Source organism: Carica papaya, chromosome 1 (assembly GCF_054855325.1).
Source record: "Carica papaya isolate Zhongbai chromosome 1, ASM5485532v1, whole genome shotgun sequence".
Taxonomy (NCBI): Eukaryota; Viridiplantae; Streptophyta; class Magnoliopsida; order Brassicales; family Caricaceae; genus Carica; species Carica papaya.
In genome coordinates, this window is record NC_142309.1 from 13,358,398 (window position 1) to 13,377,920 (window position 19,523).

At 34.9% G+C, this 19,523-nt stretch overlaps 1 protein-coding gene across 12 annotated transcripts in view; it reads left to right on the forward strand.

Moving 5' to 3' along the window:
• The window catches only part of LOC110825159 (ATPase E1-E2 type family protein / haloacid dehalogenase-like hydrolase family protein), a 29,816-nt gene that overhangs the window by 1,214 nt on the left and 9,079 nt on the right, over window positions 1–19,523 (forward strand). For 4 of the 12 annotated variants that reach the window (XM_088220212.1, XM_088220217.1, XM_088220183.1 and 1 more), the window contains exons 2-9: window positions 1,223–2,547; window positions 4,596–4,715; window positions 4,812–5,088; window positions 5,373–5,461; window positions 5,541–5,649; window positions 5,723–5,929; window positions 6,035–6,157; window positions 6,865–6,924. In XM_088220212.1, the coding sequence (XP_088076338.1) occupies window positions 1,223–2,547; window positions 4,596–4,715; window positions 4,812–5,088; window positions 5,373–5,461; window positions 5,541–5,649; window positions 5,723–5,929; window positions 6,035–6,157; window positions 6,865–6,924 (2,310 nt within the window). Of the gene's footprint in view, window positions 1–683; window positions 707–1,222; window positions 2,548–4,595; window positions 4,716–4,811; window positions 5,089–5,372; window positions 5,462–5,540; window positions 5,650–5,722; window positions 5,930–6,034; window positions 6,158–6,864; window positions 6,925–12,916; window positions 13,491–14,034; window positions 14,074–14,591; window positions 14,770–15,178; window positions 15,237–19,523 lie in introns of those variants that run through there. The other 8 variants (XR_015819208.1, XM_088220220.1, XM_088220224.1 and 5 more) reach the window with 7 other exon arrangements.

Genomic DNA, 19,523 nt, shown 5'->3' on the forward strand with positions numbered 1-19,523 from the left:
AACCCTGAAATTTTTTTTGAGAGGTGATTCAACCCTGATATTAGTTGAGTCCATGACTTTTTTTGAATGTATAGTTAAGTCTGTGAGTTTATTACAGAGCTTTAGTATGTGGTTAACAGAGTACGAAAAGAAAAAAGCTAACGCGATTAAGATTATTTATATCATTATGGCTTAAGCTCATTTTTTATTGTCAGCAATGGTAAAGTTCTCACTTAATTTAATTGATAGGGCCAGAGTTACTAATTTATAAAGCTAAAATTATTTTTCTACATTATTATGGGTCAGAATAACCTTTTATTATGATTAATGGGTCAAGCATATTGTTAATGGGGTCAAATTTACCACAACATATTCTTAAAATTATATTTTTATTAAAATTATGTATACATAATATATATATATTTTTTTTAAATCAATTAATGCCACTTGAAAAATGGAGGAGCCGCAACTTTTTCCTAGGTACTTTTATGGGGTGCAAGTATCCACTATTTCCAAAATATAATCAACCTTGTACGTTAATGGTCACAGTTATTGTTATTATCCGTGATTTTTCATAAATTTGTTTTCATAATTTGGAATGAACCTTAAACAATTCCATATTCAATGAACCAATTCTGAAAAGATGTATTACTATCAATCCATTTTGCAGTATATGGTGTCGGAACTGCTAGATAAAAACAACATAAAGAAAGTGAAAGACATTTAGGTAAAATAAAATGCATCCCCATTTTTATCAAGTCATGCATGTGTTGTTCCATATGTTGATTGGTGAATTTTCCGCCGATATATTCTTTTACTGGGTGTAGAGTTTGGTCATTCTATTAGTATTCGTCCTAATGCTTCTCTCTGTTGCAATAGTTTAGGCAGTTGAGCTACCTCTTCTTTAATGACTCCAAAAAATGTTAGATTTACTTTTCTTTTTTTTTTCTTGCTTTGGTGGACTTTGGATTTTCCCATCTTAATTGTATGGATCTAACATTTTCAGATTTTGTTGACGCAATGGCTGTCTATTGTTTCTGGACATGTAAATACATATATTAGTTGTGTTAGATTCGTAAGGTTTACACGTAATTTGGTTTTAATATTGTCTTTCTTCATGAAAGATTCTTTCTTTTGCAGTAATCTAAGTGAGTTTTTTTTTCTCTGCCTTAGATTTCATGCTTTTTTATTTCCTTCAGACATAATTTCTGTAGAAGTCATGGATAAGCTTCAATTGTTTCAGGACATAGAGGCCAATAATCGAAAGGTTATGGTGTACAGAAATTATACCTTCACTGAGACAAAATGGAAGAACGTCAGAGTTGGTGACCTTGTCAAGGTGTATAAGAATGAATATTTTCCTGCCGACCTGCTTCTGCTCTCATCAAACTATGAGGATGGGGTTTGTTATGTTGAGACGATGAATCTTGATGGAGAAACCAACCTAAAATTGAAGCATTCCTTAGAGGAGACAGCGGTTCTACGTGATGAAGAATCATTTCAGAGATTTAAAGAGGTAGTCAAGTGTGAGGATCCAAATGAACATCTCTATTCTTTTGTTGGAACAATGTACTATAATGGGAAACAATACCCACTTTCTCCTCAGCAAATTCTTCTAAGGGATTCCAAGTTGAAGAACACAGAGTATATTTATGGTGTTGTAATATTCACAGGACATGACACCAAAGTGATGCAGAATGCTACTGATCCTCCTTCAAAGAGGAGTAAGATTGAAAGAAAAATGGATAAGGTTGTATATATCCTTTTCTGTGCTCTATTTTTGATATCTTTCACTGGATCTTTACTTTTTGGAATTCAAACTAAGCAAGATATTACTGATGGAAAATACAAAAGGTGGTATCTTCGACCAGATGATGCAACTATCTTTTACGACCCCAAAAGAGCATCGCTAGCTGCGTTCTTCCATTTCTTGACAGGCCTTATGTTGTATGGATACCTGATACCAATATCATTATATGTTTCCATAGAGATGGTAAAGGTTTTACAGAGCATTTTTATCAACCAAGATCAGTATATGTATTGGGAGGAAACAGACAAGCCTGCACATGCAAGAACTTCTAATCTGAATGAGGAACTTGGTCAGGTTGATACTATTCTGTCTGACAAAACAGGCACTCTGACTTGCAACTCCATGGAGTTTGTCAAATGTTCAATTGCTGGTTTTGCTTATGGCCGTGGAATCACAGAAGTGGAAAGGGCCCTAATTAGAATGGGTAGAAAACATGAAGTTGATGGTTCTTGTACTATTGGGTCAAGGAAGTCATTTAAAGGATTCAACTTCCATGATGAACGCATAATGAATGGGCAGTGGGTTAATCAACCTCATTCAGATATCATAAGGAGATTCTTTCAAGTATTAGCACTTTGCCATACAGTAATAATATCTCTTGCAGAAATATGTGATGAAATTTCTTATGAAGCTGAATCACCGGATGAAGCAGCCTTTGTCGTAGCTGCTAGAGAGCTTGGCTTCGAGTTCTTTAAAAGGACACAAACAAGAATCCTACTGAGGGAACCAGATCAGCAGACTGGCTCAAAGGAAATCAAGTAAGCTTTTATGGAACAATCTTTTTTGATTTATTTGTCTGCAATCAGAAATAAAGTATTTTTGAAATACCTGACTAAACGAAGGAGTGTATATGTTGATTCCTAGTTGTTTGACTTAGGCTTGTTGAGTATTTGAGTTAATTTACTTTGTTTCATCTAAGCGGGGTTTCCTTTGTGGTTAGACATATGTTCACACCTAGTTAGTCTGGATATGGATGTTAATATCTTGCATGACTGTCTTTAATTATGGCTAGAAATATTTGCATCACTATCATCTAGGTGATAAGGCTTGTAAAGGAAGTTGCAATTATCCTAGTTTTGAAGGGGAAGCTACTATGGATATATATTGTAAAAACCAGATGTCCATGAGGATAGTGGAAAGGCTAGACAGCCAACAAAGAAAATAATAAAGAGAAATTTTGCATGGGAGGAATGAGGACAAGAAATGGATATACACGAGTTACAGGAACTGAAAAAAGGTAAAAAGGAAATACAAGGGTTGTTTCTTTAGATAGTATAGAAGTTTTGTATTTAAAACTGTAATACGGGAGAGGTATTACCACTTCGGGGTGTGAATAACTGAGGTTTTTCTTGGCATTAGAAATGTTCTCTTCCACCCATGTGAAGAATGCTTGGGTCTCTTCGACCCCATAAAAGATGTTGGTATTGACACACCCCCAATTGAGGTCCTTTTTCACATTAAAAGTGCTCTCTTTAGGGCAAATATCAGAGACATGTATTTGTTAAAGGTTAATGTAGAAATTATAATTTATTTTATTTATTAGTTTGTAGTCAAATAGGGTTTATTTTCTAATTAGACTTGTCCATATTTATCTTTTAAATATTATGTAGTTAACGAGAGTTTATCTTTTAACTAAACTTTATTCATATTTATCTTTTAGATATTATGTAGTTAGTAGTAGCTTATCTTTAGAAGATTAGTTTATATGTAAACTTATTTAAAGGGACACTAAGTTGTCGATTTAGGAGTTAATAGAAATTCAAGTTTTCTTCACCTAGAAAATTTCCAACAAAAGGTATCGGAGTCTTTCTTGGTCATGAGTTTATAAGAAAAAAAATATAGAGAAAAAACAAGTTTCTTTTATTAAATATGACCTCAAACACTTTTTTTTTGTTTCACCTTTTATTTTCACAGAGAAAAATTATCAACTATGCATTGTGAAAATGCAAACATATCTACAATCATTTGATTTGTGAGATGTGGTTGAAAATAATGGTGAACTCCCACCATTGCCACTCCATTCAATTGCAGCTCAACTAAAGAGTTATAATGAATAAAAATTCAAGAGAATTAATAGTAAATTTGGTGAGAAATGTATCAATAATTGGAGAATGGTGAGAAGTGTATCAACAATCAAAGAAAAATGTTCCAAAATATGAAAATTAAAAAAAATATATCGAAGAGAGGGATTCCAAAAGACAAATTTGGTGCTTATAATTTCTACAATTGGAGAGAGTGTTAAAAATTAATATAGAAATTATAATTTAGTTTATTTGTTAGTTTGTAGTCAAATAGGTTTTATCTTTTAATTAGAATTGGTTCATGTTTATTTTTTAAATATTATATAGTTAGTGAGAGTTTATTTTTTAATTAGACTTGGTTCATATTTATCTTTTAAATATCGTGTGGTTAGTGGTATATTATGTTTTATGAGATTAGTTTATATGTAAATCTATTTAAATACACACTAAACTGTCAATTTGGGAGTTAATGAAAATTTAAGTTTTTTCCTCCTAGAAAATCTTTAACAGTATTACAGTAAAAAATATGAATCATATATTTTTTCTTTTGTTGGATAGTGAGCACTAAAAGTGCTCTCTTCTACCCATTCTGAAGAATCCTTCCCTCGGGGGCTCGGTTTTGGTTGTCAAAATACCTTTTCTGATCGTCAATCCTAACCTGATGTGGATATTCATTATTGAAATCTACTTTTAAAAAATTAACGTATTGTATTCCTTGTCTTATAAAGATGTCTCTTATTCTTTGTTCCTTTTGTGTATCCTTGTGATTCAATTCTTATTTCCAGAGAATATGAACTTCTTCATGTCTTAGAGTTCAGTAGTTCTCGCAAAAGAATGTCTGTCATTGTTCGGACAATGGAGAATGGAGAGAGTAAGTTGCTGCTTCTTTGCAAGGGTGCAGACAGGTTAGACTCTTGATCCATGGAACTCATTTATAAAATTTATGAAGCTGTGAAATGGGCCCATTGATATCAAATTTTCATTTATCTTTATGCATTCAGTGTAATGTTTGAGAGACTTTCAGAACAGAACCAGCAATTTGAGGCTGAGACTAAAGAACATATCAAGAAATATGCTGAGGAAGGTTTACGAGTTTTGGTAATTGCATATCGGGAACTTGATGAGTATGAATATAGGAAATGGGAAGAGGAGTTTTTGGAGGCCAAAACTTCTGTAGATGCTAATCGAGATACATCAGTGGATGCACTTGCCAATAAGATTGAAAAGGACTTGGTTCTTCTTGGTGCTACAGCTGTTGAGGACAAACTACAAAAGGGGGTCAGTATTAAATGCATAAGATGTTTTATATGCTTCTGGAAAGTAGCTATTATTTGCTGGAAGAAGTTCAGGTCTTCGGACCTCTCCTTAGCCTAACCCTACCTTGTACTAACGTGTGGTTTTTGTTGCTTTCTTTGATATTTGCCAAATGTTGGAAAAATGTCTGTGGTGCTAATCTGATATAAAGAATTTAAATATTTTTTGTAAGAACAAAAAGGAGAGTATATTTGATAGAAAATGCTGTTTTGGGGGCCTTGTTTATGGTTTGAACTACCACTTCACAGGTTCCAGAGTGTATTGACAAGCTTGCGAAGGCTGGGATAAGAATATGGGTCCTAACTGGTGATAAAGTAGAAACTGGAATAAATATTGGGTATGGTAAAAATTGTGACTAAATTCCTTCACTTTTCTTTTCTCCTTTGTAGTTTTTCTAACTGTAGTTTCACCTACAGGTATGCATGCAGTCTATTAAGACAAGACATGAAACAGATCCTGATCACCCTAGATTTACCACATATTGAAGCCTTGGAGAAACAAAGAGATAAGGAGGCCATAGTGAAGGTTTACAATTCTAAATTTGACATTTTAATACTTCTTTCCTTTAAAGGAGGTTCTAAAATCATTTCTATATCAGGCTTCTCTTGGAAGTGTGAAAAAGCAGATAATGGATGGAAAATCCCAAGTTAACACAGAAGGGGGTCCAATCCAATTTGGTTTGATTATTGATGGCAAGTCCTTGGATTTTGCTTTGGGCAAGGAGCTAGATAAAGAGTTTTTGGAGCTTGCACTCAGTTGTTCGTCTGTTATATGTTGCCGCACTTCACCCAAACAGAAAGCACTTGTAAGTGTTATTTCTGGTGTTGGACTCTTCTGGTTGTAGTGAAGTTAGTTTATCCTTTTATACTTAACACCAAAATGATCTAATAAAATTGTAGAGGGCATGCAGGTTACAAGAATGGTGAAATCGAGAAAAGCTACAACACTAGCAATTGGTGATGGGGCAAACGATGTCGGCATGCTTCAAGAGGCTGATATTGGAGTTGGCATCAGCGGTGTTGAAGGGATGCAGGTCATACATGCATGCGCACATACATTACACACAGACACAGACACAGACACATCCACATCCACACACACACTGAACACCAACGCACAAACACACATGTTACTGATGGAGAAGGGATGCATGTCAGTTGAACACTTAAATAGTAATATCTTAAACACTTTTTACATTTTTATATTTATATCAAATTGCATTCACTTTTACCTGTATCAATGTGTACTTGAAACTATCGCAAAGTATCAAATTACACATTCTATTAAAGAAGTTAACATCAATTTTCCTTTTTCTACACAGAAATAGAAACTAGTACGAATTTTTAATAAAAAAATTAACAACATCCTCCATCTCTCTCTCTCCCTCTTGCCTTTTTTTTCTTTCTTTCTTTCTTACTTTCTCTTTGTTTATTCAAATATAACTGACTACAACTACCACGTGTCTGCAACAAAAGTGTGCTTAGATTTCCACACTGCCTTCATTTATCCTTGGTAGCTTTAGGGCCAAAAGTAGCTATCTTGCTTGCAGCTTATTCTGTTCTAGGAAAATAGCAATCAACTGTAGTCGGGTAGAGGTAAATGAGCTTATGACAATTCGTATTCTCTCTACTCTCCTTTATTATATATATGTTTAGTGTTCATTTATGTAAAGGTACATGGGTAGTTGAGTTAATTATTGAATAAGCATGGTGAGCGAGATAGCAAAAATTTGATTTGCAGGTTCAATGCAGGGTATTCCTTGGAGGAGGAGGAGGAGGGGGGGAAGAATCACGTTTCTTGGTAACTCACTGAGTTTATACATGTGGCAGTCTCTTGTTTATTTGATAGCCAAACCAGCCAGCAAATTCTATTAGAGAAAAGATAGAAGGAAAAAAGAAAGAAAAATTGGGAGAAAGGCTGGAGTCCTAGGGTTTGGGAGAGTGTTTGCAGCAGAGAGGGAAAGGAATGACAAAAGAAAAAAGAGGAAAGGGGGGGGGGGGGGGGGGGGAGGGAGACTATATTTTTAATTTAAAAATAAATTTTCTTTACTTCTCAGAAAAGAAGGTAGGCTGTTGTTTAGAGTTACAAAAATTACTAACAGAAAATGCAACTTGATATCTTTTGATAGTTTGAGGTGCATAGTGATAGATTGTAAATCTAGGAGATAGTTTGATATAAATTTAAAGGTGGCACAGCTTATCTTTTGATATGACCCTAATTTAAGTCAGGAATGGTGCCATGAAGAGTATAGGCTTTACTGCTAATGCCATTTGAACCATAAACAGAATCCCTGAACATGGCTTGTCCTAAAGAAATGGCTTTCAACAATGATTCCTCTTCCACAATTTTAATTATTTATGTTAAGAATGGTTGAACACATATTTTATTGAATATCATAATCCTATATATACAGATCTTTCCTAAAATTAAAAAAATTATATGAGTGTATTTATCGTAATGCTCTTTAACCTAATTTATGTATAATATGTTCTCTTTAATAATCCTCTTCAAATTGGGGAACAAACATTGTCCATCCCAGCTTGATAATGATAGTTTAGAATGCTGGACTGGTTGGGTCTTCGGTCGGCACATCTACTAGCTGTGAATTGGTAGGCATCTATGGAGTACATATTAGGCCGCCATAGAGGTTCTCTTTAATAACATGTATATTCACTTCAATATATTTGGTTCAGTTATTTTGTATGGATTATGTGTAATGCTTATAATCGATTATTGTTACAGCATAGGCGTATAAGGCTCTCCCACATGATTCTCAGATCTTTTAAAATCCTTTTTAGTCATAGTAATTCACGTACTCTTTGTACCATTATCTGAAATTCTAGTTCTGCACTTGATCTTGTAACTACATTTTACTTCTTGCTTCTTCAGATAGGTTACTCCGAGGACGATACAATAACATGTGATATACCTTTTTCCCACCACTAATCTGCATGATATACATCAGTAGAGATTTTTATGAGCAATCTGTCACTTTTTCTTAACAAGATCTATTTCCCAGATGATTTTTTTAGGTAATGTAACACACTGTAGGCTGCCTGTAAGTGCATTTCTTTACGACTGTGCATGAAGTGGTTTATAACACTTACTGCATGTATAGCATCAACCTTCTTCAGATCCACAGAGCTTACCAGACTATGGCTTATTATGTACCTGTTGTTAGAACATGAAATTATCATAGATTGCGGTAAAATAATGCATGATAATCATGTTATCCTTGCACCTGCTGGCAATCAAACTCCAAAAGTATACTAGAGAAATAGAGCGAGAAGAGAGGAAAAGAAGAGAAGCACAAGGGAGGCATTGAGACTTAGAAGCTTAAGGGTTCCTAACCGAGATCCTTAGGGAAGAGAGGAGGTGAATAAAAGACAAAATTAGAGCAGGCACAAAACCTTGCCTTGTTCTTCTCTCCAAATCCAAAACCCTAGGGTTATTTGCATCTCCTTTTTGGCAGCTTATGTTTGCTTTTTCAAGCGAGAAGCGATAAGAACTCAATGATTACACTAGTTGTCCTACCTCGCTCGGTTGGCATCGAGATAAAGACATAAGGAATCGAGAAACAGCAGCGAGCCATTTTTGTGTGTCACATATAGCCCTTTTTCCATTCACGAGGATTTATTTCTATGAGGAATTATCTATTCTTGCTAGTGGCGTGCTCTGCTCAGGTGCGAGGTATAGGCAACAATCCTTGCAATGGTCTTTGGAAGGAATCTGCTAGTGAAGACTCTAAAGCTGGGCCTAGCTCTGGAATTAATAGAAAAGAGGAGATTAGGCTTTGATGAAAAAGAAGGAAAAAGGATTTTGAATAAGAAAACCCAAAAAGAAAAGTGAGAATAGAGAGTGAGGAGATAGGAAGAGGTTGCATAATAAAAAGACATAGAGTGGTTTGAGGATGGAGCAAAGAAAAGGCGAGGAAAAGGAAGAAGAAAACTCAAATGGAGGGTCAAAAGGGTCACCAAATTGAGCAATATACGGATGTTCAATCTAGGGCTTTTTGAAGAAGAAGAAAGGAAGAAGCAAATAAAGAACCAAGAACAGTGGCGTGGAAGTCTTCTACAGAAACTTAAGAGAAAATTGAAAGAAAGAAGAAGACGGATCGGATGAGCTTATCTGCAAGCTAGAGTAGCCTCCTTTAGGGAGGTGGTAATGGTGCTCCATCAGACCAGAAGATTTCTGGTCATTAAGAATAAACCGTTCAATGTTGTCTATAAAGAGAAGACAGACTGAATAAGGATGAGTAGAAATGGGAGAAGTATTAAGGTCTCGATTACTTTTTGGAAAGATGAAATTAAATCATTGCTTGGAGCCGTGTAAGAGTTTTATTGGACTAGAGGTGGAAGGTTGGGGTCAAAATAAGACAGGAAGGAGTTACAATTTACGGGTGGCTGTTGTAGATGACAACAAGGGGAGGTTTCTAGTCATCATAGAGAAGAAAAAGAGGAGGTAGTGAGACACATTTGTATTCCAGAAGGCCCACAGGCCGATGGATAGTGGAGGATGATAGTAGCCTGTCCAAAATGGCTGGAAGCAAATGTGAGGCACTGAGGAAGCCTAAGGAGGTCAAAACAAGAATCTAAAAGCATTTGCATTGCCTGAAGAAGGTCAAGAAAATCCACTTATTATGCTATGTTGTTCGAATTGCATAATGGAGCTGAGAGTGAGACTACAGGTAAAGAGAGAAAGATCGACAATGTGAAGGATGTCTTGTGACAGGAGAGGCCAATGGGGAAGACAAGGCCTGATTTCAAGATGGGTCAGGTCAAATTTAAAAATCAAAATTCAAATCTTGGTTTCCCTTGAAACATAGAAATGAGGCGTCATTTTGAGCATCTTTGGAGCATAAATGGGACTTGGGTTGGAGAGTCCAATTATGAGAGGAAAACTTGGCTGACTACGTGATTCACACGAGCTGAGAAAGGAAAATGAATCAAACAGATTGATCCAGGGAAATAGGTTAAAAAGATTAGGTCTAGGTCGAATTGTGTTTTGAGACCCGTGACCCAAAATTAGAAGTGGAAACCCACGCTGTGAATCGGGGGAGATGAAGAGAAGTCCCGCATAACTGCGACGATAGATTCAAAAACATATTCCTACGAAGCAGAGGCTAACTGAGGAGACGGGAGTTTAGAAGTGCTTGGGAGGAAGTAGGGATAGGTAAGGAGGTGGTGACAAAATTTGAAATCTTTTGATTGGGCGTGAGGCAGTCGAGAAGGATGAAGCCCAGCCATTTTGGTGGTTCCAAAGGCAGGCAATGTGGCCATTGAAATGCTTGGGAGAGATGATTAGACAACGATGTAGAGGGCAGAAATAATGGAGGTTGAGGTGAGGGAGGGATTTGAGTGAGGAAGAAAACTTTAGATGGGTTCTCTAGAATCCCCAGTGGATTAGTAGCGTGCTTGAGGTTATCTTTGACAATTTAGTAGATAATTTATGATAGCTCAAGGAAGGGGAAAAGAATGAAGAGAGGTTGATTAGGGACACTTACATTATTTCTTGGAATGTAAGGAGAATAAGTGACCACAGGAAGAGACAGGTGATAAGTGGTTGCATCGATAGATATAAAACTGATACAATATATTTTCAGGGATCTAAAATAGAATTCATCTCAAGTGGGATTTTTCTGTGGCCTTAAGAAAACCAAAGAAAGCAATTAGAATGATTTACTTCTTAAGGGGATTACCGAGGGATTTTGGTCCTTTGAAATGAAGAGATTCTTAATAGCGAGGAGGTGTTGCTGGGAGAATGCTTATTTTATGCCTCTTCGAAGATCGTAAAAATGGGTGGAAGTGGATGTTTATTGATGTATATAGCAAAGGTGAAGGAGGAAAAGGGTTGTGGAAGGATTTGGATGACTCTAAGCAAAATTAAAACTTTTCGTGGACTGTGGGAGAGCATTCGAACATAGTTCTGAACAGAAAAGAGAGATCTATAAAGCATTGTTGAGGGTTTGTGCTGATGAGTTTAAAGACACTTCAGATAGACTTGAACTATTGGATTTACTCTGCATGGGAAGTAAGTGGACATTGTCTAATCAGAGACTCAACTCGACTTGTTTCAGAATTGATAGGCTTTTCCTGTTGATTTCCTGCCACTTATAACTAATAGCTATTGTGCACTATTTTTGGTTATTTCCCATTTACCTAGTCGTCGATGGGATTAAATGGGGTCCTTGACCCTTCAGGTTTAAGGACAAATAGTTAATAATTAGTAGTTTATGTGATAACATCAAAGAATGGTGGAAAAAGCAAGGATGGATTGTAATGCTAGCTTTAAAGTGGTGCAAAAAAAAGGAGGGAAGGGGGTTTGGGGGGGAGGAGGGTGGTCTATCTATCGGGAATTTGATTCGTAAGGAATTTATAAAGTTAGAATTTGCAAACAAATTACAAGTAGAGATTTCTTGGATTCAAAAATTAAGAATCTAATGGATTAAAAATTAGGATAAGAACAAAAATTTCTTTCACTACATGACTAACTACCATAGGAGGGTCAGTTATGTGGAGGAAACCAAGATAGATGGCTGGTAGTGACGGGTAATAAGAGCATCTGAGGCAAGAGGTCATGGAATTCATTTGCAGGTTGTATTATAAGGAATTCAATTGGAGGTTCAAGTTAGGTGGTTTGATCTTCACGTCTTTAAATGAACAGAGCTGAGAATCACTTGAAAGAGAGTTTACTGTGGAGGAGATTGTTGAGGGACCCATGGAATGTAAGAAGGATAAATTCCTTGGTCCTGATGGGTTTAGCATGAGTTTTCTATAACAATTTTGATATGTACAACGGATTACATTCTTGGATTTTTTAAAGAATTTCATGAATCTGGTTCTTTTGTTAAATCTTTAAACTCTTCTTTTTTGGTCCTCATATTGAACATGGAAGGGGGTGGTTAATATTAAGGACTTTATACCTATCAACTTAATTGAAAGCGTTTATAAGCTCATACCGAAAGTACTGGCAAAAATGAGCGGTAAGTGGACGAGTGTCAATGTACTTTTATGGATGGAAAATATATTTTGGATGCAACTCTTCTAGCTAATGAGGTTGTGGATGGTATGTTATATAGGAATAGGGAAGATGTTCTACGTAAGTTGAATATGGGAAAACCTATGAGCATGTAAATTGGGGCTTTTTTGACTATATGCTGAGAAGGTTTGGGACGAATGGTGCAAGTGATCAACTCGTATATTTCTACTACTTCTGCCATCATGATGTTCATTTTTTAAAACTTCCAGAAGCTTGAGATAAAGTGTCCATTTTGTTAGCAAGGTGGACAGCTCATTAGAGAGTTAATATGAACAGCTCATTAGAAAAATAATACTTTCCATATATATTTTAGAAATGTAATAACTGTAAATATTTCTATAATTATGGTTTAAATATTCTATAATTATACCGTAAATTATTTTCCCTTATTAGAATATTATTTCAGATAGGAATAGCATATTTTTAGGGATGTAAATAAGAACTATTTCTATTTAATGGAAAGCTGATGAAGGGCAAAAGCATTCAACTCAAAAACGTGATATAGTATCAGAGTCTGAATCTGTATTTTTTTCCCAAGTATTTTGATATTTTTCAGCTGGGTTTTTCTTCTGAGTGCTTTGATAATTCAAATATCTTTGTGATCTTCGTGCTGGAATTTTCGTTATTTTTTTGTTCTTTTTCGTTATTTCAAAAAAATGACTTCCGAAAAGATTACGTTCGAATCTTTTAATGTTCGATTCACCAGAAAAAATAACTCATGCATGAGAATTTTAGTTTCGACTATTTATGACAGGAAAAGAATTATGGGGTCATATATATGGAAGTGATCCAGCTCCTACAGACCTTGAAAAGTTACTTCAGTGGAATGTCAAAGATGCTAGGGTGATGACTTGGATTTTAAGATCGGCTGATCCTCTTATTGTACTTAATTTAAAGCCATATAAGAATGCAAAAGCTATGTGAGATTATCTTAAAAAGGTGTACAATCAAAACAACTGTTCAAGATGCTTTCAGTTGGAGCATGACATTGTCAATTACTCTCAGGGAAATCTCTCTATCCAAGATTATTTTTCTGGATTTCAGAATTTATGAACTAAATTTACTGATATTGTTTATGCTGACATACTTGATGCATCTCTATCTATAATTCAAAAAGTTCATGAACAGAGTAAGCAAGATCAATTTTTGATGAACTTGCAGCCTAATTTTGAGAATATTTGCTCAAACTTAATGAATCGTGTTCCTTCTGCCCCTTGGATGTTTGCTTTGGAGAACTGCTTCGTGAAGAACAACACCTTTTAACCCAAACCACTTTTCAGAAAGAGAACACTATCAATCTTGCTATTGTAGCGCAAGGAAAAGGAAAAGGTAGAGATATAAGCATAAAGCAATGTTATAGTTGCAAAAACTATGGTCATATTACTACCAATTGTGGAAAAAAGTTTTGCAATTACTGTAAGCAACAAGGACACATTCTCAAAGAATGTCACACACGTCCTCAAAATCGCAAAGTCAATGCTTTTCAAACTGGTTTAAATAATTTTGCTTCAGCAAGTATCAACAATTAATTTGCTGCATTAGCTGTATCTATAAATCCTACAACAACCCCATCAACAGCTGTACCAGTTGTAGTTATTATTTCAGCTTTTTCAATTTTGGGTCTACAAGGTAATGATACTAAATTTCAATTTTGGCTTGTTGATTATGCTGCTTCAAATCACATGACCAACTCATCTCGTATGCTTAAAAATATTCGTAAGTATTATGGTTCATCATAAATTGAGATTGCTAATGGAAGTTTTCAAAAATGTTTTTATATCACCAAGGTTGTCTGCTAGTTTTATTTCGGTTGGTCAATTGGTAGATAATAATTGTGATGTGTATTTTTCTCGTAATGGTTGTCTTGTGCAGAATTATGTGTCGGGGACGACAATCGCGAAGGGACCTAAAGTCGGGAGATTATTTACTATTCATTTTTCTATTCCTCGCGCCTTATCTGTTGCTTGTACCACTATTGACAGTAAAAGTGAAATATGGCCTAAACATTTAGGACATCCGAATTTTAATATTTTATCTCATTTATTGAATTCTGGTTTGTTGGGTGATAAAAATCTTTTTTCGAATATTTCTTTTAATTGTTCTACATGTAAGTTAGGTAAAAGTAAAACACTTCATTTTCTGTCTATTGATTAGCGAGATGCAAAATATTTTGATGTTATTCATAGTGATGTTTGGGGTCCTCCACCTGTTATTTCTCATACTAAGTATAAGTATTTTGTAACATTTATAACTAATTACAACCGGTTTACTTGGGTGTATTTTTTTCGTGCTAAATCTGAAGTATTATCTGTTTTCAGAACTTTTTTTTGCTTATATTGAGACTTAATTTTATACAAGTATTAAAGTGTTAAGATCTTATTCTGGTGGAAAGTATGTCTTATGAATTTCTTAAATTTTTATTTGAGAAGGGAATTATTTCACAAATATCATGTACATATACACCATAGCAAAATGGAGTTGTTGAACGTAGGAACCGACATCTTTTAGATGTAACTCGTACTTTGCTAATTGAGTCGTTTATTTCATCAAAATATTGGGCTGAAGCTTTGTCCACAACCGTCTATTTAATTAATAGACTATCATCTCAGGTATTAAAACTTGACTCTCTTTACTATCGTCTTTATAGTAAACATCCTACCTATCATAACTTACATTCATTCGGTTGTGTTGGTTTTATACTTTTGCCATTAGCGTCATAAATTTTCTGCTCAATCTGCTAAATGTGCTTTTATCGGGTATAGTACTTCACAAAAAGGTTTTGTTTGCTATGATCCTAGCTCTAACAAATTTCGTATCTCTAAGAATGTTATTTTTTTTTAGTCAATATTTTTTTTTACCTATGTGGAGTCATCTACTGTTGGTATTTTTCTTTCTACCTTTGAGGACTTACAATCTTTTGAACATTTCAAACTTGGATGTGTCTATCAACAACGTCAACCGACTTTACTCCTTCTCAAGACTGCTCCTGAACCTGTCTCTAATATTTCTTCTGCAGTTGTCCCTCCAGAGCTTATCATTCGACGATCTACCAGAGTATCTCGTCCTCCTAATTGGTATGGTTATTCCTCTACTTTGTCCTCTATTTTTATTCCATCATGTTACTCATAAGCTGCCAAGCATGAGTGATAGCAGAAAGCAATAAAGAAGGAACTCCAAGCTCTCCAAGAGAGTCATACTTGAGGTATTGTATCTTGTTCTCCATCTATTCGACCCATTGGATGTAAATGGGTTTATTCAATTAAACTTCATTCAAATGGAACTCTAGATCGATATAAAGCTCGCTTAGTTGTTTTTGGGAACAAACAGGAGAATGGAGTGGATTATGAGGAAACTTTTGCACCTATAGCAAAAATGGCAACTGTGCAAACTATTATTGCCATTGCTGCTTCACAAGACTGGTCATTTCACCAGATGGATGTAAAAAATGTTTTCCTTCATGGTGATCTCAAAGAAGATATCTATATGACACCTCCACCTGGTTTATTTTCTACACCTACATCAGATGTATGTAAATTAAAAAAATATCTTTGTATGGCCTGAAACAGGCTCAAAGCTTGGTTTGACAAGTTTCGAACTACTTTGCTCCAATTCTCTTTCGTGCAGAGTAAATATAGCTCATCTTTGTTTCTTTGCAAAACGGTTACAGGTTGTGTTCTTCTTCTTATATATGTAGATGACATTGCTATCACAGGAACTGATTCTTTATTTATCACTAGTCTCCAACAATATCTTAAGGATTGTTTTCATATAAAAGATCTTGGTTCTTTTATATATTTTTTTGGGATTGGAGGTTCATTTTGATTCTTCTGGTGTGTTCTTACATCAACACAAGTACACTCAAGATCTGATTGCTTTGGCTGGCCTTCAAGATTCTTTTTCAATTGATACTCCATTGGAATTGAATGTGAAATATCGTTGTGAGGAAGAGGATCCTCTTCCTGATCCTACTATGTTTCGCCAATTGGTTGGAAGCTTGAATTATCTTACTATTACACGACCAAATATTTCCTTTGCTGTTCAATAGGTCAGCCAATTTATGCAAGCTCCACGTCATCTGCACTTAGTAGTTGTTCATCATTCGGTATCTTATAGGCTCACCTAGCCATGGCTTATTCTTTTCGACTGGTTCTTCAATTCGTCTTGTGGCATTTAGTGGTACTGATTGGGTTAGATGTCCTGATACTCGTCATTCTGTCACTGGCTAGTGTATGTTTCTTGGAGATTCCTTAATATCTTGGAAGAGTAAGAAATAAGATCGAGTTTCAAAATCTTCCACCAAGTCTGAATATCGAGCCATGTCAGCAGCTTGCTCTGAGATTGTTTGGCTTCGTGGGCTACTTGCCAAACTTAGGTTTTCTCAATCCGATCCTACTCCTCTTCATGCAGACAACACAAGTGCTATTTAAATCGCTAGGTGATGGGAGGGATACTTCTTATTTGGCATTTTTCGTAAATGCGCTGACACTCTATTGGTGCTTGTGAATAAATAATACCATATTTTTTATCTAAAAAAAAAGAACTTATTGCATAACCGATGTTTGGTCTTGTGTGGAACAGGTATATCAGTTTCCTAACCAATTTCTCATACATCTCCTTATCTAATGGTTTATCTTCTTCTACGACTCTCATGATTGGAATTCATAAGAATAGTAGTTGGTTTATAGGCTAACTTGCCAATATCTCTTAATAGGCCATAAATGTATTAATTTACCTAGGTCATTGATTTCGAACTCTTTTGTTAGGCTTTGCTTTACATTATTTTTTTTTTCATCATCACTTGTTATAATAATGTTATCAACATATAATAAGAGTGCTATAACTCTTCCTGTCTTTGAGCATTTGATAAACAAAGTGTGGTTCCTTTAAATCTACTTATGTCTCAAGCGGATCATCACCTTTGCAACTTTTCCAAACCATGCTTTAGGCGATTGCTTGAGCTTATAGAGTGGATTTTTCAGTTTATAAATTTTATTTTACCTACTTCTCTAGCAAAATCTGTAGGATTCGTGTGTAGGTTTCTTTTTCCATATTTTTGTGCAGGAAAACATTTTTACATCGAATTATTGCAATGGCCAATGAAAGTGGGTAAAAGTCACATTCTGTTTATCTTGACTATTGGTGTGAGTGTTTCTTAGTAGTCTATCCCATAAGTCTGTATATAGTTATTTGTTGTCAATCTTGTTTTATATTTCTTGATTGTCTCATCTGTCTTCTATTTGATTGTGGACACTTACTTGTATCCCACAAGCCTTTTTTGATAGGTTCACCACTTTTATGTTTGGTTTTTTTCTAATGTCTGCATTCTTATATTCATAGTATTTTTTCATTTCTCATATGATAATATCTTAAATATAATGTCAAAAATAAATTTTGTGTTCAAATTTATGAGAAAATTTTTATGAGATTATGAACATTTGTCAACTGATACAAACCGTGAAATAAGATGAAGAGGATGTTTAGTGCATTCCCGATATCTTAACGAAGTCCAATAGGTATATTATTATTAAACTATGTGGGGTTTCAGGACTTATTTCTGTTTCATAATTGAGGTCGAATGTTTGGATCGGCTTAGGCTAAGAACTCAAATTCTTCCTCCTTGTATACATCTAAGTAAATCTGGCTTTTGGTATGGTTTCTTGAGTAGACAAGTGCTCTGATGGGTTTTGTAGGTTCTCTTGTGATGGTGTTGGCGGTGTTTTGAGTATGTGGCAAAGATGGTAGGTTAAAGTCAATCAAGAAGTCTATTTTTATTTTCAAATATAAACTCTCCGTGAAGATGAAGGTTGATGAAATATGAGCTCTTGTTCAACATAGGTGACATCTAAGATATAGAATTTATATGTGGGTGGATGTTGATAGTTGTACCTTTTTTTAGAAGAGGAGTACCCTATTAAAACGTTTTGAAATATAGAATTTATCTTTTTATTTTTAATATCTAAAATTGATACGTTAGACGTTAGATATAGATCAATTCTATCTTGTAAATTATCTCTACTTTATTTTCTCAATTGAGCCTTCAGTCTTTCTTTTGTGCTCCTTAATTAATGACCAAAGAATTGTAATATGCATTTTAAGGCCCTGTGATCAATTTTTCCCATTTAATGAAAATGAATATGAATGAAAGACCATATGGTTTGTAGCATTTATTTCTTGATAAAACTTGAAGAGTGTTTTTAGAGGACTTTCGAAATCTAGAACACTAGAGAGTAAACGATTAATAATTTAGGTGGTTGTAGGGACTGCTTCGCTCCAATATTGTTTTTGGACATTGTTTTGGAAGAGGAAAGCTTTGGTGGTGGGTAGAAGATGACTATTCTTGTATTTCACTACATTTTATTGTGGAGTGTGTAAATAAGATTCATGAAGATCATTTCTTGGTGAAAAAATGATAAGAGTATGTAAGTAATAAAGTTTTTTGCTTTGTCAGGGTGAAATTTCTTAGATGGGTTCCAAATTGAGCTTTTATTATATTACCAAACTGGTATGTGGCTGACATATAATTTGGATTTGGGTAAGAAAAGTCATGTGATTCTAGTGCACTTAGTAATAAATGACAAACTATCTAGTTCTAGAAATGTTAGGAATGTGGGATAGTCTCCAAATGTCACATGGATTAATGAAAATAGAAATATACTTTTTTGTTGCTACTGGGATTGTTACATGCTTTTGAATACATCGCAGTGTAAATTTTTACCAAAAGAATTTTTAAATAAGAAGGGAAACATAACCTTCAGTATTAAAAAAGATGTCCAGTTTTTTGCAAAAGAGTCAGAGCTTATTGATTGGGTCTGAAGTAGTGGCAGGAAGCGAGAGAATTCAGTTGCATTCAAGTAGTACAATTTGTTTCTGGCTTCAGCATGTCCAGTTATCTTTCTCGAGTTCTGGTCTTGAAAGTTATAATGAGAAGTAACCTTAGTTACTTTCTAGTTTAAATCCTTTGATAATTTACTAACGAGATTAGTACAAAGTTTAGGAACATGTAGCATGTTTTCTAGAACTAGAATATACAAAACTTACTATTGCCTATTCCTGCAACAGTATTTAGCGACCCATCAACAGTAATAATTTTCCTACTACTTGGACGTTAAACATATGTGTGAAAGTACTTCAAAATGTTTGTTGTATGGTTAATGGCCCTGAATCTATAATCCATGACTTTTCAAAGAATCTATCTATTATGCGGAAAAGAAAGCATACCTAAGCATGTCACCAAGCCTATACCTGTGGATTTATGTGTATCTGCAATGCTGGGTTTTGTACCTGTAACTTGAGATGAGACCTCTGACATGATCTGAACATTATGAGGCAGTTAAGGCCAATTAAATAGAGCAGAATTCAGG